At 39.7% G+C, this 26,862-nt stretch overlaps 5 protein-coding genes and 1 non-coding gene across 6 annotated transcripts; 3 read left to right on the top strand and 3 right to left on the bottom strand.

The window, feature by feature from the left end:
• Window positions 1-1,850: 1,850 nt before the first annotated feature.
• On the bottom strand, window positions 1,851-3,465 carry ndufa1 (NADH:ubiquinone oxidoreductase subunit A1). Its single transcript, XM_063485896.1, has 3 exons — window positions 3,214-3,465; window positions 3,042-3,131; window positions 1,851-1,941 (listed from the first exon to the last, which is right to left on the bottom strand). Exons 1-3 carry the CDS (start codon window positions 3,313-3,315, stop codon window positions 1,921-1,923), a joined length of 213 nt encoding a protein of 70 aa, XP_063341966.1. The 5' UTR covers window positions 3,316-3,465; the 3' UTR covers window positions 1,851-1,920.
• Window positions 3,466-4,108: 643 nt separating this feature from the next.
• Window positions 4,109-8,309, top strand: upf3b (UPF3B regulator of nonsense mediated mRNA decay). The gene is made up of 10 exons (XM_063485883.1): window positions 4,109-4,353; window positions 4,553-4,659; window positions 4,746-4,852; window positions 4,946-5,044; window positions 5,234-5,344; window positions 5,427-5,470; window positions 5,546-5,734; window positions 5,819-5,976; window positions 6,523-6,829; window positions 6,907-8,309. The coding sequence occupies exons 1-10, from the start codon at window positions 4,243-4,245 to the stop codon at window positions 7,048-7,050; spliced, it is 1,377 nt and encodes a 458-aa protein (XP_063341953.1). The 5' UTR covers window positions 4,109-4,242; the 3' UTR covers window positions 7,051-8,309.
• A 4,097-nt stretch (window positions 8,310-12,406) lies between these two features.
• rpl39 (ribosomal protein L39) lies at window positions 12,407-17,815 on the top strand. Its single transcript, XM_063494503.1, has 3 exons — window positions 12,407-12,500; window positions 12,816-12,919; window positions 17,603-17,815. The coding sequence occupies exons 1-3, from the start codon at window positions 12,498-12,500 to the stop codon at window positions 17,649-17,651; spliced, it is 156 nt and encodes a 51-aa protein (XP_063350573.1). The 5' UTR covers window positions 12,407-12,497; the 3' UTR covers window positions 17,652-17,815.
• On the top strand, window positions 15,115-15,249 carry LOC134646546 (small nucleolar RNA SNORA69). Its single transcript, XR_010096757.1, has one exon. It is a non-coding gene; the product is annotated as a small nucleolar RNA SNORA69 (small nucleolar RNA).
• Window positions 17,816-17,940: 125 nt separating the features above from the next.
• Window positions 17,941-19,901, bottom strand: sowahd (sosondowah ankyrin repeat domain family d). The gene is made up of 2 exons (XM_063494502.1): window positions 19,787-19,901; window positions 17,941-19,650 (listed from the first exon to the last, which is right to left on the bottom strand). The coding sequence occupies exon 2, from the start codon at window positions 19,530-19,532 to the stop codon at window positions 18,564-18,566; it is 969 nt and encodes a 322-aa protein (XP_063350572.1). The 5' UTR covers window positions 19,533-19,650; window positions 19,787-19,901; the 3' UTR covers window positions 17,941-18,563.
• A 213-nt stretch (window positions 19,902-20,114) lies between these two features.
• Window positions 20,115-26,524, bottom strand: LOC134636076 (securin-like). The gene is made up of 6 exons (XM_063485871.1): window positions 26,336-26,524; window positions 24,611-24,698; window positions 24,375-24,505; window positions 24,201-24,297; window positions 22,562-22,720; window positions 20,115-20,235 (listed from the first exon to the last, which is right to left on the bottom strand). The coding sequence occupies exons 2-6, from the start codon at window positions 24,696-24,698 to the stop codon at window positions 20,153-20,155; spliced, it is 558 nt and encodes a 185-aa protein (XP_063341941.1). The 5' UTR covers window positions 26,336-26,524; the 3' UTR covers window positions 20,115-20,152.
• Window positions 26,525-26,862: the final 338 nt, after the last annotated feature.

Below are 26,862 nucleotides of genomic sequence, written 5' to 3'. Positions count from 1 at the left end.
GTTCCACTATAAGTGATAAATGCATCAAGAATAGAAAACCATTTAGAAAAAAAAGAGCAGTTTGTAGTATTATTGTTTTTTTTCTTTTAAATTAAATTAAATCATTTTTGTGAAGAGTTAATTGTAGCATATTTAAGAAAGCTTACCTTCAAACTCTGAATATTTAAAATAAATATTTGCCAGCATTTTTGAGCAAATATCTGAGCAAATAGCTTCTTAAGAACAGGAAGGAACCACATGAAAATTTCAGTACTTAAAAAAAAGTTTGAGCTGTGTTATAAAGTGCAGCCAAATCAATTTTACAGCCACTCCAAGACCACAGTCTAAAGCAAAAGTCTACTTCTTTGTTCCAAGCACTTTCTTTTTCATTTCAAAATAATATATATCAGATATACACTGCCTGGCCAAAAAAAAAAAAGTCGCCACCTGTATTTAACTAAGCAAATAGGTACGAGCCCCCTATTGGACAATTACTGCATGGGTGATTATCTTTCAGCTGGCAACAAGTTATTTAGCCCCAACTGGTGCAATGATTTGCTTCTCATTCCATAAACAACCATGTCGAAAGACACATCTCAGGGTCGTGGAAAAGATGTTAGTATGTTTGAGAAGGGTCAAATCATTGGCATGCATCAAGCAGAGAAAATATCTAAGGAGATTGCAGAAACTACTAAAATTGGGTTAAGAACTGCCCAACGCATTATTAAAAAGTGGAAGGATAGTGGGGACCCATCGTCTTCGAGGAAAAAATGTGGCCGGAAACAAATCCTGAATGATCGTGATTGGCGATCACTTAAACATTTGGTGAAATCAAATCAAAGATAAACAACAGTAGAACTCAGGGCTATGTTGAATAGCATTTCCACACGCACAATGCGAAGGGAACTCAAGGGATTGGGACTGAACAGCTGTGTAGCAGTAAGAAAGCCACTAGTCAGGCAAACTGGAAAAAAGGGTTTCAATTTGCTAGGGAGCATAAAGATTGGACTCTGGAGCAATGGAAGAAGGTCACATGGTCTGATGAGTCCAGATTTATCCTGTTCCAGAGTGATGGGTGCATCAGGGTAACAAGAGAGGCAGATGAAGTGGTGCACCCATTATGCCTAGTGCCTACTGTACAAGCCTGTGGGGGCAGTGTTATGGTCTGGGGTTGCTTCAGTTGGTCAGGTCTAGGTTCAGCAACAGTATGTGCTCCAAGAATGAGGTCAGCTGACCAGCATATGACCATGTTATTCCATCAATGGGTTTTTTTCTTCCCTGATGGCACGGGCATATTCCAAGATGACAATGCCGGGATTCATGGGGCTCAAATTGTGAATTAGTGGTTCTGGGACCATGAGACATCATTTTCACACATGAAAATACAAGAGATTTTTGATGTTTGTTTGTTTTTTTACAGCATTTCATTATTGCTTGTTTATATGAACATTTTTGTAAGCACAAGCAGGACAGTGATAGAAGTTTTTTACAAACATTTTTGTAAAAAACTGAAAGAAATTAATGAACTGTATTGAAAAACATATATGGATTAAGATCACGTCTTTTAGTTTTGGTCAACAGTTATTTGTTGAAGCCACTCAGAACAATAAAGTTAGTTACAGTTAATGTGATGCTGCAGAAAGACGTATTACAGCTAAATGATAACAGCAGGTACTGTTATACATCTCAAGTCCAGTAAACCTGTCAACATTTAAACAGATATATAAAAAATAAATAATAATAATAATAATAATAGTAACTGCACTCCTTCTGTCTTCTGTTACTGGTAGAAATCAATATAAGAAGCCAAGATTCCCAGTGTGTGGAAGAGTTTAATCACCCATCTTAAAAGACTGAAAAACACAAACAACTGAATGTTAAATATAATCTTTTAATGCACAACAAAGAACTTTTTTCTCCCGGGTCTCTCCAGGTTCCTCGTCAGTGGATGTTCTCAAGTCCCTGGAGAGGAAAAGAGAAACAAATAAGGATTAAAAGTAGTTATACATGAGCAGCCATTGTGTTCAGTTAAGCTAATAACTCATTTTGTGGACTTTTTAAGCCTCCTTTTATGCTCTACACATGACTAACACCTCCATTGCTGCCTGTAAATCGTTAGTATTTTAAAAAGTTGATGGATTTTGGTGATACCTGATGACCGAGAACAAAGAAGACCACCGTGTGGTACTATATGGAAGGCTATAGTATGGCATCTGGTTATTTAGCAGAGAGCATGTTGGGATGATCAGTTTGCATAATTATATAGTTTAGGTTAAAGTATCATTATAGGAGACATTTGGATGAAAATGATTTCTGTGATGAAGTTATAGCCATTTGAAAATGCACCTATGTAGAGAACTATTTAAACCATGTCATTCAATTTTTTAGGCCAAATATCTGTTGCCTTGACTTCAGGGATATGGAATTTCCAAAATGTTGTTGAAGTTAAACTTCAAATTCTGAGAAACTCAATTAGCTTGAAAATTTGATTGCGCTAAAAATATTTGAAGGTTTTTAGATAAACAGTTTCAAAGATAGAGGGTTCAAATTTGTAACACAGAATCCCATGAAACTACTCCAATCAGACGAATGACCTTAAAGATATTAAAGCTTGGGGAAAAGAAAAAAAAAATCATTGTGATATTAAAAAAAAAATGGCATGCTCCTGCACAGTTTTGGTGCAGTGATTCCCAAATGGTGTACCGAGACAAGTCCAAGGGAGGCAACACAATTATGAGTGATATTTAAATGCACTGTGTTAGTACACATGAAAGGATCTGATTGATCGTGGAGGTACAGATGCACCCCAGATCCTGCAAATGTCCTACCAAGAGTGCCTTCATGAAATGACTGACTGAAACCAACCTAGGGTTTTGAAAGTGCACCGTATTTGCACATACTGCCGTTTATGAAACTGTGCACACTACTGTCGGGCAGTTTAAGCGAATTTTATATTTATATGTAGCTGTAGTCTCAGGAAAAGGCTGTAAAGTAGTCCCAAGTTGGACACTTTGCTATTCATTAGCATTACTTTTAGTTATTATAGGCAGAGGGAAGCTAACCTTGGAGTCAAAGTGGCGTCCGGTTCCTGACACTCGCTTGTCTCTCTCCATGAGATACCACTGCCACGGAACCCGAGCAATCCTTTTCTCCTGCGGGAGAAAAACACACTCTTTATAATCCAGCAGTCTGGTACACAACACGAGAACCTGCTGGCAGCGCCTGCGTCCTCACCTTTCCTCCGTTAGTGAATTTGTGGATCTGCGCGGTGGCGAAACCGGGGATGATCAGACACACGGCCATGATGCCGAGTCCGGGCAGAATTTCATACCACATGATTACAGCGTCTAACTGTCAGGGAACAAAGAGCAACTTCGAGGACAACAAAGTTGCCCCAAAACCTACCTAACGCTGTTTATTTATCCAAGAAAGTAGCAAAATGTCGACAGTCAGGACGACCTACGTTCCTCTTCCAGGACAAGAGAAGAACTTCCTGTTGAAGAATTTCAAAATAATAACAATTCAATTCAACAATTCGTTTTGATCGTAATTTTAAATCGATGATTACTTGATTAAATTATCCTTTTACAGTCAAAAGACGAAACCGATCGGACATGGATATGTGGGGAGGAAAAAAATTGTGGTAAAAATTCTATAATTATCTCAAAAATTTGAGTTTAGGGTTAGTCTCCTCCCCCCAAAAATTCGACTTAATAGCACGAAATTTTGAATTATGCAAAGCATTTTTTTCTGTAAAACAATCTTCTTCTTTTTTTAAAAAAAAAAAAACCTCCTGATTATTTAATTTCCTTTCGGTCGTTTGTTTTGTTTTTTATCTATAAATCACCAAACACGACGTAGTTAAAAAACAAACAAACAAAGAAAAAACAACACGAACTCAACCGAGTGAGCCTTTAATTTGAAGTGTAGCTGAAAGGCGGAAGCTCTTTTTGGCTCATGCTAGCATTATTTCTTTCTAATAGTAGTAAGTAGCCATTCAGAATAATTCCTTTCACGGACAAACTAATTAAGAATATAAATAAAACAACATAAAATATATTTTAGTTATTAAATTAATTGCCTAGGCACAACTGAGTCCATGTACAGCGCCCCACTCCGGCGCTGATACTGAAGCGCAGCGCTAACCGTCAGTGAGGAAGTTCCAGTTATTTCGTTCACTAGCAGAGGCTAACTCGCTGAAAGGTAAACAAGTCAGCTGAATGAGATGAGACTCAAGTCCCGGATTAAGTAAAGTTTTCTGCAATGAAGGAAGATAAAGAAAACAATAGACCGAAGGAGAAAAGGTTGGAGATAAAGTGTGAAGATGGAGAGAAGACGGAAAAGTCCAAGGAAAAGAAGGAGGCCATGACAAAGGTAAAACTTGCTAGCTGCGTTAGCTCACGTTGCTATAAACCGCCAGGTTTATAAAATTGCAGTATTTTTTATGTTGTAGTGTTTTATCATGTTTCACGTGTATAATGATACAGTGCGCGTGAACTTAAGAAATCTGTTTATCAGCCCCAACTTTGTTCTCCAGATAATAACTTTACTTATGATTTTTTTTTAAAAATAGATTGTGATCAGACGACTACCACCAAGTCTCACCAAAGAGGAGCTGGAGGAGCAACTGCAACCGCTCCCAGAGGTGGACTATTTGGAGTTCTTCTCTAACGACACGAGGTGAGTTTATCTGTAAAGATTCCCTCACTGTTAACAAAAGATAAATATACTCGTATATGTATGACACAGGTGTTTTCCTCTTTCAGCCTTTACCCTCACCTCTTTGCAAGGGCTTATATCAACTTCAAAAACCAAGAGGATATAGTCCTCTTCAGAGATCGCTTTGACGGATATGTATTCATTGACAACAGAGGTATATATAGGGAAGAAGTTGCTAAACAGATTTAAAGATTTCCGTAGGAAGGACCTGAAGTTTCATCTTTTTCCACATGATGTTTACGAACAGGTCAGGAGTATCCTGCCATTGTGGAGTTTTCACCTTTTCAAAAAACTGCCAAGAAAAGAAGTAAAAAAAAGGATGCAAAGTGTGGAACAATTGTCGAAGGTAAATATATTCACCCTTTGATAAATACAATTCATCTATTGTAAAACAGTATGTCAGAAAATAAGGAAAAGCATTATAGGTCCACTTTAAGTGCAATTTAGGAACACGTATAAAGACATATAAAGATACAGAAAAAGCAGTCTTGCTATGATCATTAATTTGTTTATTTGTGTTTCATTTGACTTTAAGATCCAGATTACAAAAAGTTTCTTGAATATTACAACGGGGACGACGAGAAGCTAACGTCTACGCCTGAGACCCTGTTGGAGGAGATTGAGGCTAAATCAAAGGAACTCGTTGGTATGTTTCGCAGTCAAATACTGATAGTTTTCAAACAAACGCACTGCAGAATAAATAATTTTTATCATTTCCTTTGTTCAAGCTAAAAAAACAACTCCTCTGCTGGACTTCCTGAAGAATAAACAGGTACATAAGTTCAGGTCGAGATGTGCATACATTGCTGGAGGCTGGCCTTACACATTTTGTTTTAATGTTCTTCAGAGACTCAGGGAGGAGAAGAAAGAAGAGCGAAGAAGGAGGGAACTCGAGCGCAAACGTCTGCGCGATGAGGAGCGTCGTAAGTGGAGGGAGGAGGAGAGGAGGAAACGCAAAGAGGCAGAGAAGATGAAGAAGCTCGAGAAACCGCTGGAGAAGGACAAAGACCAAGCTAAACACGAGCCAAAGATAAAGGTGTGTGTGCAGTAGTTGAAAGAATAAGTTCGAAACTGTGTCCAACTTTCAGTACTTAATGTGTGTTTACTTTTTCTGTTGTAGCTCCTGAAGAAGCCGGAGAGAGGAGATGAAGGCAACCCGGAGAAGCCAAAAGAGAAGTCCAAGAAACCAGAGAAGCCAAATAAAGAGGACAGATCTTTGGGAGGTTCTGATCATAAGAGACGTCAGAACATCGAGCACAAGGAGGATCGAGGAAGGAAGTTAGTTCTTCACTCTTCTTTTAATTGTCCAAATACATTAACCTTCAACCCTCAAGTGAACAAGCTATTTTAGGTTGACCCCATTGTATTTAATACCAGAATACCATGGAAATCCATTCAACCAAACTCCCGGTGCACAGTTTTTGTGTTGATGTTAATGCCAGAGGAGGTTTGAGCTCTGTGGGTATTGAGTCAGCAAAACATTGTTGACACTCTACTAGCCTCAGCTCTCTCTGACTTCACCTGATCTGTCACTTTGTGGTTGAGTTGATGTGGTTATTTAATACTTCCACTCTGCAATAGCACTGCTTACAGTTGATTGTGGAAAATGTAGGAGTTCCACAGGAAGACTGTTGTTGTTGTGTGTGTTGTTGTTTTTGTTTTTTTTTTTTAAATAAATGTTTGTAAAGGCAGACTACATGGATTGCTACTTGATTTTAATTAAGAGGTGGCTCAATACTTACTTTCATATAGTGAAAATCTCTTGTCATAAAAGAGCCTCCATGGTCCCTTATAGGTTCAGTCAAGCTTGTGCTTTTCCCACAGAGGGGACGAAGATGGGCGGAAGGAGTTCAGGGAGCGTGACACGGATCGAGACAGAGACCGAGAGCGCGAGAAGGAGCGTCGGCAGAAAGAGAGGGAACGCTTCAAGCGACAGGATGAGGAACGTCGGAGAAGAAGGGAACAACAGGATGGAGATAACTCCTTCAAGAAGCGGGAGGAGGAGGTTAAAAAAGATAAAGCCTTGGAGAAGAAGAAGGGTGAAAACATGCCAGACTCCCCACATACTGAGAAGCCTGCTAAAGACAACAAGAAGGAGGAGGGTGGGAAAAGAGAGCGGCTACGGAATAAGGTAACTGCCCGTAGGTCTTAAATCATCACACGATTTCATCCAGTTGTGTTTCTGAGCCTGTTCTTTGTCTGTATCAGGACCGGCCTGCTATTCAGCTGTACCAGCCAGGTGCCAGAAGCCGCAACCGTGCTGCAGGAGGAGGAGGAGGAGCTGAATCCAACTCCGCTGACAGAAAGCCAGATACCGAGGCTAGGAAAGTGGCTGAGAAAGAAGACGACTGAGCAGATTTCTACCTGCAGCATTTTTAAGTTTGGCGAAGAGAGAGGAGACAGGCCTGTGGGGCTCAGAGCAGCAGAGTGGCATCTGGAGGCCACGTGCAGCACAGCATCAGGGTCTCCCGGTCTCAGAGGCAGAGGTGTGATTGTGGAGCCTGTTAGTGCCTAAATGTGACCCTGTTTAGTTTTGTTTGATCAAAGAGGTAAACTTTGGAAAGAGTTTGGCTGTAGGGCACATTAGTGAAGCCAAAGCTTTCTTGGACCACATAAACTCAAAGTGACCTTACTTCAGTAGAGTTTCTCTGATGGAAAATGTGTGGTAGGCGCTGAAAACTTTAGCTTTCAACTTGTCTTTCATCTAAAACTCACTCAAACTTTCCAATCAGTCAGTATTTCTACATTGCAGAGCTCTACAGCATAGTTTCTACACTCTTTAACGATTTTCCTGTTGTAGCATTGGCACTTTCAGTTTGAAGTGTACACATAAAAATGACACCTTTGGCTCAATCCCAGCGTCCACGCTCACAAACCTTTGAGTTGTGCTTGTGTTAAATGTGTGAGGGCTCACTGGTAGACGTTTTAACTCCTCCATGCACACCATCCTTAAGCCCAGTTTCTCCAGACTTTAACTTAGGGAACTATTCACAGTTCACAGGAAAAGCCAGCAAGTGAGAGGAGCAGCCACCTAAGAAGTCAATGCAATGCCTTATTACACTTTTTAAAAACTTATTATATTTCGACTAAATCAAGTAAATCAATTATATGACAGTTTGCTCTTGTCTCCTCTGTTAGGTGGGAGCCTGGAACACAACAGATCAGACATAAATATAAAACCAACAGACCCTAGGCCACAATAATAGAAAACCTATTCTGGCTTTAAGGTTCCTGTTGATACCATTTTGATCCATGTTATACTCACACACTCACATTACTGCTTTGAGGGTTTCATGTTTAGGGCTTTACGCTGCTTGGATAGCCGTACAATCCATATATAACATGAACTGGCAGATATAATCTGCGCTTCTGTTATCTGGGATCAACTGTTTTCATTCAGTCAGTGACAAAGGAGAAACAGCCATTTTTGACTAGACTGGCATGTAAAATTGGAGCTGACTCGACCAATCTGTGGCCTTTCCTCTTTTTCTAATCTCAAACTATCCTTAAAACATTCATCTGTGATGCTCTAATCTGAATGCAGCATGGAAACATATCACTGCTGGTGATGCTAACACACTGTAGCCTCTTTTGACTACTAATAAAAGAGATCTTCACTAAAGTCTGAGTATCTTTTTTAAGGTATGAAGTGATCCAGTATCTGGATTGTTGATCAGTCATAAGTGGGGGGAAAAAAAGCTAACAACCTAGCAAATACTTTGATGTTGAGCTGTTTCTGGCTGTTTGGCTTGTGTGCAGTAGAAAGAGACGCCACACTTAGTTTATTTCTTTAGTTCAAAGGACTATTGTCCATCAAGAGAAGTGTAAGAATGTTAATAAGGAACTCACGACCTTGTGCTTGGATATTACAGAATCAGGATAACTCAGTACAAAGTAAAATATTCACATTATGAGCTCGTGGTAATGACACAGTTTACATGCAGATCTAACCCAGATTATTGTCTCTGCATACAAAACAAACAAAACATAATGTGTTGTTTCCAGCTGGATTCATATTATTTCAGCTCACCTGTCTAGTATCGGAGCTTCATATGAGGTGTGTGAAAAGGGGCGGAAAAAGGAGAAAGTAGTGCGCCTATAAATGAGCCTGCAGGAGCCCAGGGACTCTGAAATAAAACCAGACTAGTGCAATTAAAATGGATAGATAACAACAATCCAGTGTTAGTGTTACACTGCATTTATCTCGTTTTCTTTGTTTATCTTATTTTTCTTCATGATTGTATTTATTTGTTGAATGTGCCTTATTTCTATAGAACTAGAACAGAAACAAAATTATTACCAGATGGACGCAGGTGAAGGCAAAATTACAACCATTAATTGGGATAAGGAGGATTTGAAAAGTCATAAAAGAACAACAAAGAGTAGGGGATGTAAAGGCCAGTGACTGCTACTTAAAAAAAAAAAACACAAACAGAACCAAGGTGCTCCCAACCTGTGGAAAAAAATATCACAGCATCAGCGGCAAATGTTAGAGACATGACTGTCAAGACTGCTTTGGTGCTCTTTCAAACAGGTGGTGTTGTCATTGTGCCATTGAACAAATGCTCATTCAATGGGGCAGCTCAGTTGGAACTGAGAATTTTTCACCAGTAAATGAGGCAAAGCGGCAGTCAGATGCAGAGACAACAGGGAGGGCAGAGAAAACTTAGAGGATTAATATCACCGTGAAGGAGAAGAGAAGTCAGAAGTTTGCTTCGCTCATTGTGGTCATGAATGTCAAGGTAATTTGGGGCTTTTTATTATTTCTTGAGCTGTTTCTTTTTCCAGGGTGGAATGATTGTACAGCATACAACTTTAATAACTTAAAAATAAAAACCAACAAAACAGGAATTGGGATTTTCTCTAATCCACACACAGTAACAACTATACATACAGGACCAATTATGTAGATACACTCAAATCTTTTAATGATACTAGTAATAACTGGTAGTTTCTGTTTGCCAGCATAAAACGGATTTATTTGACATCTTGATGCATGTTCAATCATCCAGGTAAGTAAATCTCCAAAAGTTGATTCTGTTCATCTGGACTTTTGGAGATTTATTTGAAAGCACTCACTGGGTGGACCAACACTCAGGACAATTAAAAAGTTCAAAGAACTCAGTGAATATCTAAAAAGGAGAAATGTAGGTTTGCACAAGTTGGGAATATGTCTTGGAATAATTTCTAAACAACTACAGTCAAGTTTTACATCTACATCCTGCTCCAAAAATCGACATGTTCAAGTTTGACCTAAATTTGGAGCTGCCCACGTGGGAAAGCCAAATACCTTCTGGAGAAAAGTTTTTTCATGGTCAGACGAGACCAAGATTGGACTATTTGGCCACAGTGACAAGAAATACGTTCAGAGGAGTAAAGGTGATGTTTTCAAACCTGCTTAACAGCAGCTGTACCAAATGTGAAGCATGGCGGTGGTAGCATCATGCTCTGGGGCTGTTTTGCTTCCAGTGATACTGGTACATTGCACAAAGTGGATAGAATAATGGAGGAGAGGACTATCTATTTTTCAACTTCGCCTCAAATCAACAGCTACATGGTTGAAACTTGAATACAGCAGGGTGCTCCAAGAGGACAATGTTTCTAAACACACATCAATATTATTTTGGAATGGAAAAATCAGGATAACATTAAGCTTCTGGGCCTCAGCTCTATTGAAAATTTGTGGACTATGCTTAAAAGTCAGGAAACCAATCAATTTAAGTGAACTCTATCAATTCTCCTAAGAAAAGTAATCAAATGTCCAGCCAGAATAATGCCAGAAGCATTTGCTCGAGATGCAACTTGCTAAGGGACATTTAACTTAATATTAGTGGAGGATATACATACTTCAGGATTAGTGAAAATCCAAAATAAATTCAAACCCGTGCACCCAGTTCTTGTTTTTTAAGATCATTAAAGATGCTGTACAATATTTTTACCTTGGAAACAGATCAAGAAATCATTAAAAGCTCAAATTACCATGACATTCACGATGACTTCCACTGTAGCATAGCAAAATAAAAAAATATATAAATAAAACTCCTTTTCTCCACTTGTAGTTATGCTCCTACTTCTGTTTTTTTCTGTTTCTTCTCTAAAATTCAACTTAGGATTTGGTAACTGACAAGTGTCTGTATTATGTTGTCTGTAGTTTACTGAGTATAGACACCTGAGGCCAGCACTATGGCTTTACTGAGGCTAACAACAGCAATCAGGCTAAGCGATGACACAAAGGCAGTCATCAACTCCCAATCTCACAATGACGCTTTCACATGAAAGAGGTGGTGATGGCGGAATATGACCAAACACAAACAGGGACATGTCTGCTGGCAGCATTGTGGCTCATATTACAAAAGAAAATACAACTTTTATCTTTGAAAATTTTTAAGAGGTTAAACACAGTGCAGGTTGAAAGCATGTAGTATGTCTATCCAAACGGAAGCCAGGAAGAAAAACTGAAAAAAAAAAAAATGCCATTAAAACAACAGTGAATCTGGCAAATGAGAGTAAGTGAAGAATGGATCAACCATCCAGTGCACAACAGAGGTGTGGAAGAGGGTGGAGCCAGGGTGGAATGGATGGAGACAGGTGTCAGGGTTCATTTCTGATAGAAGGATCACAGCAAGAGTGAAAGGGAAGGTTTACAAGGTGGAAGTAAAACCTGCAAAGCTGGAGGTGACAGAGTTGAAGATTTTCACTGGGAGTGACAAGGATGGACAAGATTAGAAATTAGTATATCAGAGGGACAGCTCAGGCCAGGCTGTTTGGAGACAAAGTTAGAGAGGCAAGTCTGAGATTGTTTGGACATGTGCAGAGGAGGGATAGTGGATATACTGGACATGGAATCTTGAATGCGGAGGTGCCAGGCAGAAGGAAACATGGAAGACCACAGACAAGATTTGTGGATGTAGTGAGTGAATGATCTTTCTGAAGAGCTGGCCAGGTGGCAGAGATTCAACCACAGAATGTACGGGGTGTGTACTGTCCTTAGTGATACTGTCTGCTTGGCTTTTCTCTGTCCATGACGATGGCACAGATTGAGTCTAAATGTGAGAGCTCCATCTCAACAATGTGCTGTGCCATTTTCACCACTTGGTAAAGATCTTTCAGGAGTGCAGATGGCATACCACACTGGTTCACCATTTATCAGGATGGATTCCAGTGTACTCGAGTTAGAAGTTCAGTTTCTGAGGAGGTTTGGCCTGCTGAGGAGTATGCTAGGAATAAGATGAGACGGAGGCAGATGAGCTGCTATGGCAACCCCTAAAGAGACCATGTGAAAGAAGAAGAAGAAGAAGGTCAAGTAATGACTAAAACCTAGACTTTAGAATTTTAAAGCAGGTACTCTGCTTTATAATCATATATTGAGATTTTATAGGAAAAAAAGTTAAAAACTGGAAAGTATATCAGAAATAAAGTAACTCCTGTGATTTTGTGTTTCTTGATCACTTCAGCTATGGTGCTCAAAGACTTTAGATGCTTTAGATGCTCTGAAAAACCTAGAAATCTTTCAGGTATTGTGACCATATTGGTGTGAAGTGACTACCGGGTAAAACTAAAAAACCCTGAAGTCAGTTATCCTGTTTTTTAGTTCAAGGCTCCGGCTCTGTGTTAACTATCTCTTGAATGAAAGGCAAACCGTTAAAACTATGACATGTACTTCCTCTAATGACATGTTGGTGTCGCTGTTTGTAGGACGTGGAACAGTTTTTCTGGACGCTTATTGGTCAAAAAGCCGTGGCGTCACTTCTCTCGTTCTTTTCGACCACCGCCATAGTGGGGAAAGGACTGTGGAGAAAATGGTAAATAGAAAATCTACAAACATCCGAGCTAGCAGGGCTTATTAAAGTTCCCCGAAACCTTAAGCATTTAAAACTAAAATTATTGTCACGATAACAATGTGTATGTTATACGAAAAAAAATGAGATGGAGCATATTAAAAGTGCTCAGTGATGCTAGCCGGTACAGTGGTTCTGCGCATGCTAGCGGCCAGCTTGTTCATTTTAGCACTGAAAGCTTTAAAAAAAATTGTTTTACACCAGAAGCATTTGGTTAAAGATGTATAGACTTGGTGTTTTAAATGATTGTGCTAATACGGTGTCTTTTACGTCTTCCAGTCGTCCCACAAGACTTTCAGAATCAAGCGCTTCCTCGCCAAGAAGCAGAAACAGAACAGGCCGATTCCTCAGTGGATCAGAATGAAGACCGGCAACAAGATCAGGTGAGCTTACCATGACTAATTTTACCTGCCCTGTGCATCTTGTAAGGCCGAGAGCTGACGGTATACGGGTTCCCACATTTGTACACGTTGTTGTAGTCATGTAATCCACCTCTGTTCAGTGCTGCAGGCTGATGAGAACCAAGACAGAAAGGGGAAAGATTCTTTTTTTTAAAAAATGCTGCAAAGTGTCTAGTTTCAAACATTCTTTCAAGCTGCATATGACCATTTAAGATTAGTATATTTATTTTCATCATGTCTCCCCCAGCACTGGAATCCTCTGCCTCATCCTTCTCACCCATAAACATGCTTATTTGTTCCCAATCAGGAATCGGTCAGACCAGATTGAAAGAACGTTTCAGTAACATCAGTTCCATTAGAGCCTATTTCGGTCAGCTGGTTTTCAGGGTTTTCCATTGGGTCATAGTACCTGATACCAGGTACTTTTTCAATACGTACTTCGCCAGGGTCCAAGCGATCTGAAAAAGCAAACAACCCCACACATATTAGGTGGCGCTGTAATGGAAAACGAGTCACCCTGATCAGAGAAGGTAGGTACTAATGGAAAAAGGGCCAATCACTTTTTAGGTTTTATACCTTTTTTAGGACTCCTTGCTGTCCACATCAACAGCTTTGTCAGTCAATGTAGTCATTAGATTGTTGTGTCCTGCACATCCCTGCTTCCTTTATTTTCCATTTGTGAATTCATCAGTTCTCTGTAATCCAGTCATAAGGCAGGCAAGGGGAGAGGAGAGATTTGAATACTCTTGCATGAAGTGCGGCCTCATTGCCGTTTAAGGAGAGAAGGTTTCTATTTAATAATAAACTTTAAATAAATCATTTAGTTTTGCTGTGGAAAAAGTATAAGTGTATGAATATATTTAATATTCTGTAAATAAATAAATAATGATTATTCACTTAAGTCCCGTTAAATGCTAGATTAATTTTATTGTAGCATTTTAGTGCATAATGCAGCCATTGTAAAATGAATGTATCTTTGAAGCTTATAATGATCCCGTTGAGGCTGCTGTAGCTGGTGCAGCAGTAAGTGATGTAGCTGATGTTGTTGGTGAACTTTGATATCACACTGTATTCTAGGGCTGTTCGATATAACGATATATATCGGATGACTATATAAAAACATCTATCGTTTCATTTTACGCTATCGTTTGTTTTGTGTTGTCGCAAAATAAACTGTTTACATCAATATTTTTTCATCGTTTTGATGGTCACTGTAGTGGCTATATTCATTTCTTAAAGTTCTCTCTTTCTGTTATATTAAAATAACCATACTAGGGACGGACAAGTGCCTGCTTTTATGCGTTGTCGTTAGCAACAACGATGGTAAAACCATTGCGTGTCCGCTTGTTTATTTTCCACAAACCTTTCACAATAAAGCTCAAGATCCTGTTGAGACTTTTCAAAATAAACCGAATCACGTAAAAGAGTATGCAGAGTATTTACGGATGAGAAGCAAAAAAGAGCCATCAGGTGCTAAAAAATAAACCGTAGACTCAAATGTTAGAACCAGCTTTTCCCAGCAGCATACCGTGTAATAAATACTCACAAAGAGAAGGCAGCCGTTACAACTTATGTCTAAAAAATGTATAGTTTCATGCATCGGTTAAAACACTCGACTCCAGGTACATGACGCCCAGCTGGAAACACTTCACGCAAGTCGAGCTGTCCGAGATTCACAAAATTTACAGAAAATGTTAAATTTTCGTGATTTATATCGTTATCGGGACGATAGATGTCTTATATTGGGATATGAGATTTTGGTCATATCGCACAGCCTTACTGTATTCCTAATATTTCTAGCACAGTGTATATCATCGGTGATGCCTTTAAGCCTCTTTTCCCCTTGTTGCAGTGGTTTTGAATTTAACTTGTAAATTTGGTGTCAAAAATATTTGTGCTTATGAAATTTCCTTAAAAGTGTAAATCAATAATTCCACCGTGCAGGTTGTTAAGACTACTGCAGGGAGGATAGATTAATTTGGAAAGAACTCCATAATTTCAGGTTTTTGTGATGTCAGCGTTGCGATTAGGTGGTTCACAGATGGCTCAAATCTTAGTGAAGCTGAGTGTCTGTTTAAATGGGCTGTCAACATTCAGTTTCATTGCTGAGCTGCACATGTTATCAGGAAGTGCTGACGCACCTGAGTGTAATTGCAGGGAGGAACTTCATCTCATGTAAAGCAGGTCTGCAATTGCAGCACTTAGTTACAGTGGAGTGCTGTCATTAACCCTGCTGAGAGCATGTTTCTGCTGCAGAGCTTGTTCTCTCACTTGCTGTGCCGGTGATGAGGAAACTCTGTAGCCGAACACTAATGACTGATCTGCTGTTCTTTGGCTCCGTCATCTTGTATAAACTCTGTGGATGCCATGATTGCCATGAATACTGCAGTGATTTAGTGCCTGTAAAAAGTGACATTATTTCTAATTATCTCTTCAAAGTAGTGCTGGGCGATATGACGATATATATCTTGTGGACGATAGAAAAGTGTCTATCGTGCCATTTGTCTTCTATCGTTTCTATCGTTTCTAACCCGAATTTTACAAATTATTACATAAAATATATCATTAACCCTTTACAACCGGTCAGAGCAGGCACACTTCGTTTTCCCTAACTATTTTTAAATCCCTGTAGAACTGGAACCACGTAAGGTAGCGCAATAATGTTTTTTTTTTTGCATATGAAACCGTAGGAGTTGTACTTACATCTTATTCCATTAGCTTGTCCTAAGTCACGGTTTCCTTCCACATATAGCTTTGCAAAAATTGCATAAAAAGCACTTCCAGCAACAAAGACATAATATTCCAGACTTGCAGCAACAAAAACATAATATTCCAGAAACACGCTTTGCCAATCCGATCAGCTGTTCATAACACTTCCTACATTGGAAGTCAGCACGAACTATCGCATGTCCGCCATTACCTGTCCGAAACCGGAAGTGACGTCACTTTCGCGGAAAATGTAGTTTTTTAAGCTTCAAAGTCTATGTTGGTGTTTTTAAAAGTCATGTTTGACTTTATGCTCTTCTGTATCGTTTCTGGGATGCTTAGAAGTCAAATTACACTGTTGGAAATAGTTTATTTTGATGCACATGCTGTTTTTTTGTAAATTTGCATTTATTTATTTTCATTTATATATAAAAATTTGTGTATCTCAAAAATAAAACTATGAAGACACTCAAAATAAATAAATGTAAACATAAGCTCTGGCGGACTTGGTTCTATGGTAGGTCTTAAAGGGTTAAATAGCCTGTGCAAATATATTAGTGTTGTCTTCTCACTATACATACTCTGAACTTTATGCAAGAGAAAATATAGTATAAAAAAATGATATTTTTCGCAAAGAAACTGTCTTGTGGTTTTGCAACATGGTGCTGCTTTACGTGCACCCGGATTTGCGACATACTTTACAGTAACTCAAAACAAAGACTGCACCCTCTCCACTCGCTGTTTACAGACTGCATACTTTCCAGATGACCACAGGTCAGGTGGTATATCGTGATATATATCGTTATCGTGATATAAAATAATTCATATCGTGATAAATATTTTTTCCATATCGCCCAGCACTACTTCAAAGGGGAATTTAAATTCACTAAATCACTATTGGGCTTTGTATTGACTTATAATATTTATCACACTGAACAATACACAATGTACGTGCTGTGCTGGAGAATCTGAAACTAGACGCACATCAAACAACTTTGCATACTCTGAACCCGTGAACCAACGATTCATTTGAATATTTCCTTGGTGTGGAGCATTATTAAGGAAGCTCTCACCACTCAATAGAGACTGTTAAAGCTACTATTTACATGCTTTTGACCACTTAAATTGTTGTAAAACCATCTTGGTGTTTTGAAAGCTCATGTGATGCAAGAGATCTGACACCATGAGAGACTATGTTCTCATTACCCAATGATTTGTGATGGACTAATCCTTACTCAATGAACATTGGATGATCCTCCTTTGACTTAAAAAAACAAACAAAAAACACCCACAAATAATAAACTTTTAATGTGATCTGAAACTGGTTGTTGAGCCCAAAACGTAATCTTGCAAGGCTTTACTGAGGTCACAGACGTTTGTCTCGAGTTTGAAGAAGACTGTCTTCTTGTGACCAGAAAAGTGCTCCCCTTGTGGTCATTTAAAGGATCGCAGGTTTAAGGTACTTTGCTTCACTTTTCAGTACCTGAAGCATTTTTCCATGTTTTATACTGTCTGTGAGTTTGACTTTTGTGAAAACCTGAGTTGCATACCCTCAATTTGCACACACAGAAATGAACTGACGCAGACCATTTCAAAGGAACATACCAAAATAAATCTCTTTAAAGGCATACATTTATTAGGAAAAGCACATGGTTAGGTGCATTTAGTAATCCATTAAGTGTTCCACGGTGGCAGGTTGTACTAAAATCACATTTATTAGCTACACTGGTGTTTGTTTTTCCTGCTATAATAAGCTCCCCCAAAAAATTCAGTTTATTTGCAGTTTGACACCAAGTAAAACGATCAGCAACAGAGATAATATTAGCCTTTTATGTTTTTGTACAGATATTTTAATTCTTTCCACTCAGGGTTTGACAGCGTGACAGTTTAATAGTTTGCCAACATCAGAATCTCAGTGTTTTCCTCCTGACGGGTTTATTTTTTGTTCTTTCATTTTAGGTACAACTCCAAGAGGAGACACTGGAGGAGGACCAAGCTTGGCCTGTAAACATGAGGCTCTGTGGATCCCAGCATCACAACATCTGCCAGGAACTCCAGCTGCTGGACCGACTGCAGGGGACAAGCCATGTTATCTGGAGCAGGAATCATTTTGTACAGATACTCTGGTTATACTCATGTTTGACAATAAAAGATCATTGATCAAACGTGAAATGCTTGAGTGGCGTCTTTTTCTCTCCTGCAAAGTGTTTACTTTTCTCAGGAAAATCAAATATGTAGGAGCTGCCATGCTGACACAGCTCTGCAAAAAGAAGCACTTGGACTGAAAGGGGTTTGTGTTTGACCACACAGCTAACACTTCTGAATCACAGTTTCATGGAAAACTGTTCACTTGCTGTTTAGTGTGAATTTGACTTCTGACTTTGTAGTCTTTGGACTAAATACCAGAGGTATTAAAGGAAGCCTCAATGAGCAGCTGGATAAACTAGAAAAAATGATTTCAGAGCTCACACACTGCAGGGAAAGCTCCTACACAGCCAATTACTAATATTGGAGTTGACACAAGTAGCGCAAATGAGTCTGGGCTGGAAGCAGAAAAAGTCCATTAAAAGCAGCTTATGAAAGACAACACTTTAAAGTTTGTGGAACTTTCACTTATCAAGTTTGGCTATTTTACTGAAATGTGTTTAGAAATCAGTCATCATCATGTAAACACTGCTTGTCTTGGATGAGTGAAGCACATCCACCAATATAAATGGGTATTTTGATTCTGGAAAGCATACTTGGAAAAACTGGACATTCTTGCTGCCTTAACATTTAGCTTGATCTTTACCACTTGAATAGTCAACATTGCCTAAAAACTAGCCTTTCATTGTCTTCACGACCCCTTCTGAAACTAACATTTAAAAAAAAAATAGTGGAGTGATGATGCACATATTGGAAAGTATGTGTCATCCCCCACTCATGTTTTGCTTCCAAGTAAAGGAGGAAAGGAGGGCAGCAGCTTTTTTAGAGACCCAAGCCTCCAGCCGCTTCTCCTCTTAGTCCGGTCAAAGTGCTTCACTTCCTCTGCCTCCACAACATCGTCCTCCTCACATGCGGTCAAGTTCACTGCGCCAGCGCAGTTGTTGTTGCCGTTCTTGTTGACGTTTTGCGTGCATCCCCAGCTGTGCTCTTCATCCCAGGCCCCCAGCAGCTCCTTCATCTCCGGCGGGGCGTTTTCCCTCAGATACTGCCAGGGCCTCTTTCCGTTGTAGTCCATTACGTCCACGTTGGCATTGAAAGCTCCGACCAGCAGCTTGATGACCATGTACTGACTGTGCATGCTGGCGAGGTGCAGAGGCGTGAGCCCACCGCTGCCCTTCAGGTTCACGTTCACGGGGATGCCCTCGCTTTGTGCGTAGCGCAAAACTTTGATCAGAGTCTCGTCCTGTCCCCTCTTGGCCAGCCAATGCAGGACCGAGTAGCCGCTGATGAAATCCCTCCTGGTTAATAGCTGGGGGTCCTCTGAGATAAAATCCATGATGATTTCATAACTGCCCTCCACCGCTGAGAGCATCCACGCGTGCTCCATCGGATACAAAGCCCAGTCCGTGTCCTCCTCGCCGGAGCGGCTGTAGTTCTGCGAGGACAGCACGCTGCTAAACCCGCTGTTGGACGAGTTCCCCAGAAGCAGCTCCTTCAGGTACTTTTTACGCATAGCGGGTGTGATCGACTCCCTCTCGGGAGCGGCGCTGTCACAGACTTCTTGCTGCCTCTGCAGCCTCGTCCTACGCTGGAAACCCCCGGGCACTGGCATGGGCATGACCTGCATGCCGTATCTGGACACTCGCTCCACAACGGTGCCCTTTTTAGACCCCCTGCCGCCGTGGGCGTCGGTATTGCTGACAGCTGGTTCAGACACAGCTTCATCCGAGCTGCGCCCAAGCATGTCGTCTGAATTCTTCTGCAGAGTTCAAGGCTACTTCCTTTTTATTTAGACAACACCCCGAAGATATGTCAAATTATAAACATGAAACCATTACCTCCGCTTGACTGGACTCGGTCCCCTGTGTAAGGGAGGAAAAAGCTCTTTAAAAACATTTCAGCTAACGCGATTGTTGGCGAACACAGAAGTTCCTCATTTTGCCATGTTAAGAAGCCAAACCTACGCTTAAGTTTCCGTCTAAAACGGCTGCCACTCACCTGTTCTGCACTCAAACCGCACACACCGACTCTTCAGGTGTGCCACCCAATAGGTGATCTAAAAAAATCACGTAACACGTCACGAGTAATTTTAACCGTTCATCCCCCAAAAAGCTACACGTGACGCACAGATTATTCTTCGTCTTGCAAGAGGAACCGAGACAAAGTCCACTCATCTCCCAATAGCGGGAAACCCTCACATGACCACTGATGGACTTTAAAAGCAGGAAGTAATATAGGGCATACTTTCCTGATACTTTCATGACCAGTCACAAATTATAAAGTGGAGCTCCAGCACATAAAAACACAGCATGCATGACTGAAAAACAACTTTATTTCAATTAAAAGCAGACAAAAACAACAACTTTAATCAGTATCAGCTTCTGGAGGAAGCGCCACTGTTAGCTCCTCGAGAGTCTGAAGAAAGGCATCCAGCTCCGCACTGCAATCTGAAGAGAGATACGGGAAGTTAATCATACAGAAGGTTAATGATACCTGTAGTTAATTATACCAGAAGATTCAAACGTGTGCTTCAGATGTAAAGGATACAATTACAGTTGCTTGATAACAGTTGTTTTATTTGAGGGCTGCATACCATTTATAAATCCCAAAGTCCTAAATTGTATATCTAACCCATTAGAGCAGAGGTTGAGAAATTGAGAAAGAGTGCCAAATTGAGGGCCACATAAAAAAATGCCACGTTTGTAATGTCTCATTTCAGAGTCTGTTTATAGTGGCAGCTGTCACTTTTCTTGTGTGTAGTTTTAACCATTTTTGAGGTGAGATTTCTTGACACCAGGTGCACTTGTCAGAGTTGGGAAGATTTAATCTGCTACAATGGAACAGAATTTAAATTTGTTTTTACTCTTGCAGTTAGCAGCCATCACAGGGTACGCCATACTGCAAGACAAAACCAAAATGATGAGACGATTTGGGGCTGATAGGAACTGCTTTCCAGGAAGAAACCTCTGGGAAAACCATGTTTGTTTTAGAGTGAGGGACAAGAGAGACCAGGGGTGACACTGAAGAAAAATGCATTAGTCCAATTTCCCAAAGGCTCCTGAATCATAGCTTAGGAATGCACTAATATAAGTGCCCTAATTTTATGTTGGGCAATACTGTTTCTGCTGACAGCAGCGTTTATGTCTGAGGCTGGTATTTAGTTCGAGTCATCAATTTTGCACAGGCAAGAGGCAAAATGTATTAGAGTGTAAAAACAAAAACCAATGAATCTCCAGCATTATGTGAAGTGAAAATGAACTGTACAACCACATTTCATTCCTCGTTGCGCCCTTGTACTACACAGAGCCCAGCCCTGTTCCCTAAGGCATGATTTGAGCTTATACAGTAACTTCAGGGTTAACCCTGAGTTTTCTGTGTTATGTCACCATGGTAACTTATGCTGTAGAGCAGGTTAAGTCTTCAGCAAGTTCTCTGGAAAGTCATCACCAGTCCTGGAAGACACCATAGACCTCTGATAAGAATCTGTATTTGTCACAGGTTCTTAGGTTCCTCAGTTACCGTTTTCCCTTTGGCTAAAAACTATTTCATTGTTCTAGAAATAGGTGTCCTTTTCTTAGGATCACACTAATTTTAATCAAATTCAGTTCTCACTTCCATTCATCTTGTCAGACTGCTCAACACCAGAGCTGCCACAGAGACTAAAAAGCCATCTTGTGCACATCCAAACATTAATTTAATGAAAAACAGTTGCAGTCTGTTAAATTCTGCCATAGCCGTGATACTGTTCATCTTAAATGGCATTTATTATTCTCACCTTTCCTTCCTGGCTGTAATAAAGCAATCATTTCAGTCTTGTCCAATTTAGACTACTGCGGGAAATCCACGTTGTTACTTACAACTTGACCACAAACCCCTTCTAAGCCTACATCATAGCCTTTCACGTAACCTGATGTACACCTCCTGAGAAATGCAACTACACTTCAGGCTGACCTAACCTGCAATGACTAAACTGTGTTGAAGGCTACGGTGTATGGCTGAAAGGCGTTTCCGGTTATGTCGCAAGTTATGACAGATTTCCTGCAGTAGACCAAATCAGGGATTACTGACCAGAAGTGCTTAACACATTCAGGGTTTAATGTGCTATTGTGCCATGCTTCTCTCACACCTGTGTTGCTTTCAACCTGTACTGTGCGCTTAATCTCTCCCTCCCCACTTTAGTTTTATCTTTCCCTGCAAAATCAGTTGCTCTGCAGCCAACAGACTTATCTGTGTTTCAGGTTGACCACATTCTGACAATGCCACTTCTTTCATGAGAACATGCTCACAGCCAGACTGGGAAACACTTTGTATGACCGTTTAGACTGATAGCCGTTGATGTTGGGGAAAGTGAAACTTGATAACAAAAATATCCTGGTATACTGAACTTCCTTGTTAGTTCAGGGACAGATTTTGGAGGACAAGATTTCACTCACTAGAAGTGTTTAGGAAATATAGTGGAGCTTACACTCCAAACAATCAGTGATTGTGATCTTCAGACTGAGCACTAGTGTGGCTGCAGAACATCTTAAAGTTAGGTCTTACAAAAAAAAAAAAAAAAAAAAAAGCTAGGATTCTATGTAGAAGAGAATGACTCATTTAGGTGAACTAAACCTTACAAAGCTTTGTTACAGTGCAGCAATATTCTGATTTTTAAATCACCATAAACTTGAGTTCCCATAGTAATGCATGTTTATTTTTAACCACTTCAGTGGTTCTTTGAATTAAACCAAGTGCTTGAAATAGGGTTCTTTGCCCCTGACCAAAAGTTGATACCTGAATGTTTCAAAATCACAGGTGGTGGGTTTGGGAGTGGTGCAAGCTCTTCAAAGTCATCCTCACACATATCAGGTACTTGTGAGAAACAGGCGAGTCCAGGTAAGGCAAGTTTACTTAGAGGAATCAAGTCTTCAGGTACATCATACCTCAAGTACTCTGGAAATGCAAATAGAAAACAAGGAAAGGATGTTGAGGAGATTCATAAAATTGAAAAATTACCTTTTTGTTAAGGTTGCAAGCTAATACTTATATCACAAGATGGGGCAAAATTAGGTTCCCCCACCCTCCTCAAAAGGTGCTCCTCACAGGTTATATAAACTTTTCTATGCCCAGGGCTCGAGACTAACTTTTTGCCAGAGTTGCAGCTTAGGTGCACCAGCACAAAAGTTAGGTGCACCCAAATTTTTCAACTGCACCACTTCACACTGGAGTTTACATGTTCACTTTTTTTTTTTTTTTTTTTTTTTTTTTTTTAAATTGCTGTCCATACAGGCAATATTGATTTGTAAATTATTAACTAACAATCTTGTCAACACAAAGTTCTTTATTTGGAACACAGTTCTACAAGATAGATAAGTTACCGAGAAAGTGCTTGTGCTTAAAGTGCTTCACTGAGCTGAAATGTAAACTTAAAATGTCAAGATATTTTAAATAAAAAGAAAATCTAAATTAAAAGTGCCTCAAAGGCTTCAAACTGAACAGCTTGATATCTTATGGACCATCTTCCATTGTAGTCACATGCCCCTCAGATGGTCAAATCCAAATGCAGTATTGCCGGCCATGGTCTTTCCACACTCACGACAGTAAATGCACTGGATCATGTTGCCAGCTTCTCTGTATTTCAGCCAGGGAAACTGGTCAAGCCACTCTTTGCAATGTATACACTTTCCCCATTTTACTTTCAGTGGGCTCTGGCTCAGTTGATCGTATGTGGCTAATTATCTGATGCCGTCTCTGGACTAGTGTTAGACATAACCTGAGAGGCTGATGGCTCCGTGTCAGATCACTGGCTATGAATTCTGGACGGATCAGGCCATAACTTAATGAAAGTTATCAATTGTTCTTTTCATTTTTTCCTCATTACCCACAGCTACATCCACTTCTATTGGGCCTAGGCTACTCACCTTTTTTTTTTTTTTTTTTTTTTTAAAGTCGCATCATTGAGAAATTAGGACGCATGTGCGACCAAATTGGTTGCACTCTAGAGCCATGTATGCGTCTCACCCACATTTGTATACACGTTGTCAATTCCTGAATACAACGTTATGTTTTCACTACTAGAATTGCCTCAGTCGACTGCTTCTTTCTTTGGTCTTTTTTTTTTTAAAATTATTATTAATAAAAGTGTAAAACCTTCATTAAAAAATAATTTTTAAAAATGTTTTAAAAGCCACATCATGGCCTTATTCAAGTACACCTGAAACATATTTTGATTTCACAAGTTTGAGGCAAACCTTCTGATTACTTAACCAAATGAAAGCATAAACTTGTGCTACAGTGCAGCAGCATTTTAAATGGAGTTTTAAATTGACGGGTCAAATATGCAACAACTTTCCAAATTCTGCCTTACTGTTTTTGCCCTTTTAAAATAACCACCAAGCAGAACTTAACAATTACAACTTATAGCATTAGTTACCTAGTGGGTCATAAGAGAACAACTTCTCAGTTTCTGGATACTCCACATTGGCTTGAGTTGCATTTTTGGCTTTGGTTTCCTCAAGGCAAACTGGTGGCTATGGCAGAGAAAAATCAAATAAGTCAGAATACAGCCAAGCATTTAGTGTATACTTGAATAATTATGTAGTCCAACCTGTTTTAGGAGTTTCTTCTCTTGTTTGCTGATGGCAGGGGTCGAGACTTTTACGTTAAGGCAGCCAAAAGCCTTACGTCCAGATGGCAAGGGGGTGCTGAATGTTTTTGTAGGAGATTTGACTAGTTTCTCTGAATGCAGGGACAAAAAAGTTAATGTGGCACCTATGCAAACGTTATCAGCGTTTCAAGAGAAGAAGAAAAAAAGAAAGTTGACTAAAGACATAATTTTCATACCTGGAGCAGACTGAAGCCGCTGCCTCATTTTCTGTGTAGGTGCATGGAGACCTGCATTTTCCCGCTCTGCAAAGATTATATTGGCCATCTGAAAACAAGAAGACATTGGCTACTGCAACGCTTTATATAGGGAGAGAATTTCTATAGCAGCGTTTAGTACATTACAGCAAAGAGTGCCTCTTAACAGGCTAGCCCTTTTCTTGCTTTTGTCATATAGTACTAAACTGAATACAATCAGCATTTGTATGTGTGTGAATGGGACTTTCCCCAAGTAAAGAGTTGGGTGAGCGTCAGCTCCTGATAGCAAACTGCTTTAAGTTCAGTACCCTTTTATGAATACAGTGCTGGAACTAATGGCAAGTTTGGCAGCATTACAGGCTACAGCATTGTTGCAGCAAACATAATATGCTTCTACTCATCATACCTTAAAGACCTCTTAGCACCATATTTCAACAAAGCACTTTGCTCTCAGAGTGCAGGCTTAATTTCAGTTCCTAGAGCTTCCAGAAGTAGAATGGGAGGCAGTGCCTTCAGCCTGCTCGTACTGAACCAGCTTCTACTTTGGGGTCCGGAAACTGACAACAGCTCTACTGTTAAAAGTTAGGTGTAAATCCTTTTTCTAAAGCTTATAGTTCGAGTTGAGGTGACCCTGAGGTACTGAAATATACATCAGATTCATTCATCTCCCTCTAAACTTCCAACAAGTTGCAGCAGATGGTTTCTAATGCAATTATAATTCAAACCAAAATGAATAAAAGTCTGCAAAATAGAATGAATTTGGAAAGTAAAGCACTGAAAGAAAAGACCAAAACAAATTGGTAAAACTAGTCAATTTATTTTAGCTCAGTGTAATGAAAACAGTGAGGCCTGCTGTGATGTACAGTTTGGAGATGTTAGCAAAGGAGGTGTCAGAGTTATTCCCCCCCCCACTGGAAGTGATCTGGATGGACAGAACCAAATGAGTATATCAGAGGGACAGCTCAGATGGAACAATAGAGTCAAAGTTATAAGGCTGAGATGGTTTTGATACATGCAGAGGGTTGGTTTGACAGGGGAGCATGACAGGGATACTGAGATTGTTGTTGTGGTCTTTAAAAGGGAGCAGCACAAAGAAAATAAAACACTTTGGGACAATTTGTTATTTACATTAAATTTCAAGTAACTGCATAGCTCCGGCGGACCCTTTTAACCATATGATTGAAAAAAAAAAAACAAACAAAAACAAACAAAAACTCAAATCATTTTTCCAATCAAAATAAAGAGTGCTGCCTCCTAGCGGCTTTTCTTTTTTAAAGGAAAAAAAAATGAATTTTTTTTTTGATAAAGTAGAAATAATATAGCATCGATTAACACTAGATGTAGTGTTCAATCACGGGTAAACTCATTAAGGAAATGAGTGAATCCCTGTCTCCAGTTTATGCAAATACATACGAGTACAAACTGATGTTATTGGATGCCAAACAGCAACACATAGTAGTAAGTTTAGCAAAGTTAAACAAAACACTTCCACCATAACGAGTAAAACTTCTGCTGAGCAGAAAAGGTTGATTTTGAGGTAGTCTTAAAACAAAAAGGGGATACGGAATCAAAATGTTGCTTTAGTGAGCTAACTAGCTAGCACGCTAGCTCACGTCATTGACAAAGCGCCTCCGCCATTTAATAAACTTACCGTCGCTGCTAATAAAGTCAACATTTGCTTTAACAGACCGTTAACACTAACGTTACCTCAGTCCTCTGTGATAGTCGCCGCTACCTGCTCCCAGATCACAAACTTGTTTTAGTACGAAAACTTGTACAGCTGCTACCGCGAGTCGTTTTTAAATTCACTGTCCACTTCCCATTGGTCGATGTAGCACACATGACTTGAAATGGGCGTTACACTAAAAAAAAAATATATCTGCCAACAAACGCTTTAATATTGCTATCATATTTATGTCATGCACGGCACATATTTATAATCATGTATTAATTAATGGTAAAACAACAATAACCCTAAATCAATTACGTATTTAGGAAATACAGCCCTGATCTTTATTTGGAATTCGTGTTAGTTCTCACGTAAAAGCCATAAACCATAAACATTACTTTCTGTGCTTACATACATCTCCTAAGTGTGTTTGAGACAGTGCTTAATTTTTTGAAGTTATATAAACACTTTAAAAAGTTTCCTTGACTGATCGTTGCCGCGTTGGTTTTACCGTTTGTTCTTAACTGACACGAATGTGTCGTTTACTGACTGCGGATCACCGTCT

This window comes from Pelmatolapia mariae, linkage group LG2 (assembly GCF_036321145.2).
Source record: "Pelmatolapia mariae isolate MD_Pm_ZW linkage group LG2, Pm_UMD_F_2, whole genome shotgun sequence".
NCBI lineage: Eukaryota > Metazoa > Chordata > Actinopteri > Cichliformes > Cichlidae > Pelmatolapia > Pelmatolapia mariae.
Note: the sequence above shows the minus strand (reverse complement) of the source record. Positions and strands in the feature narration are given on the sequence as shown.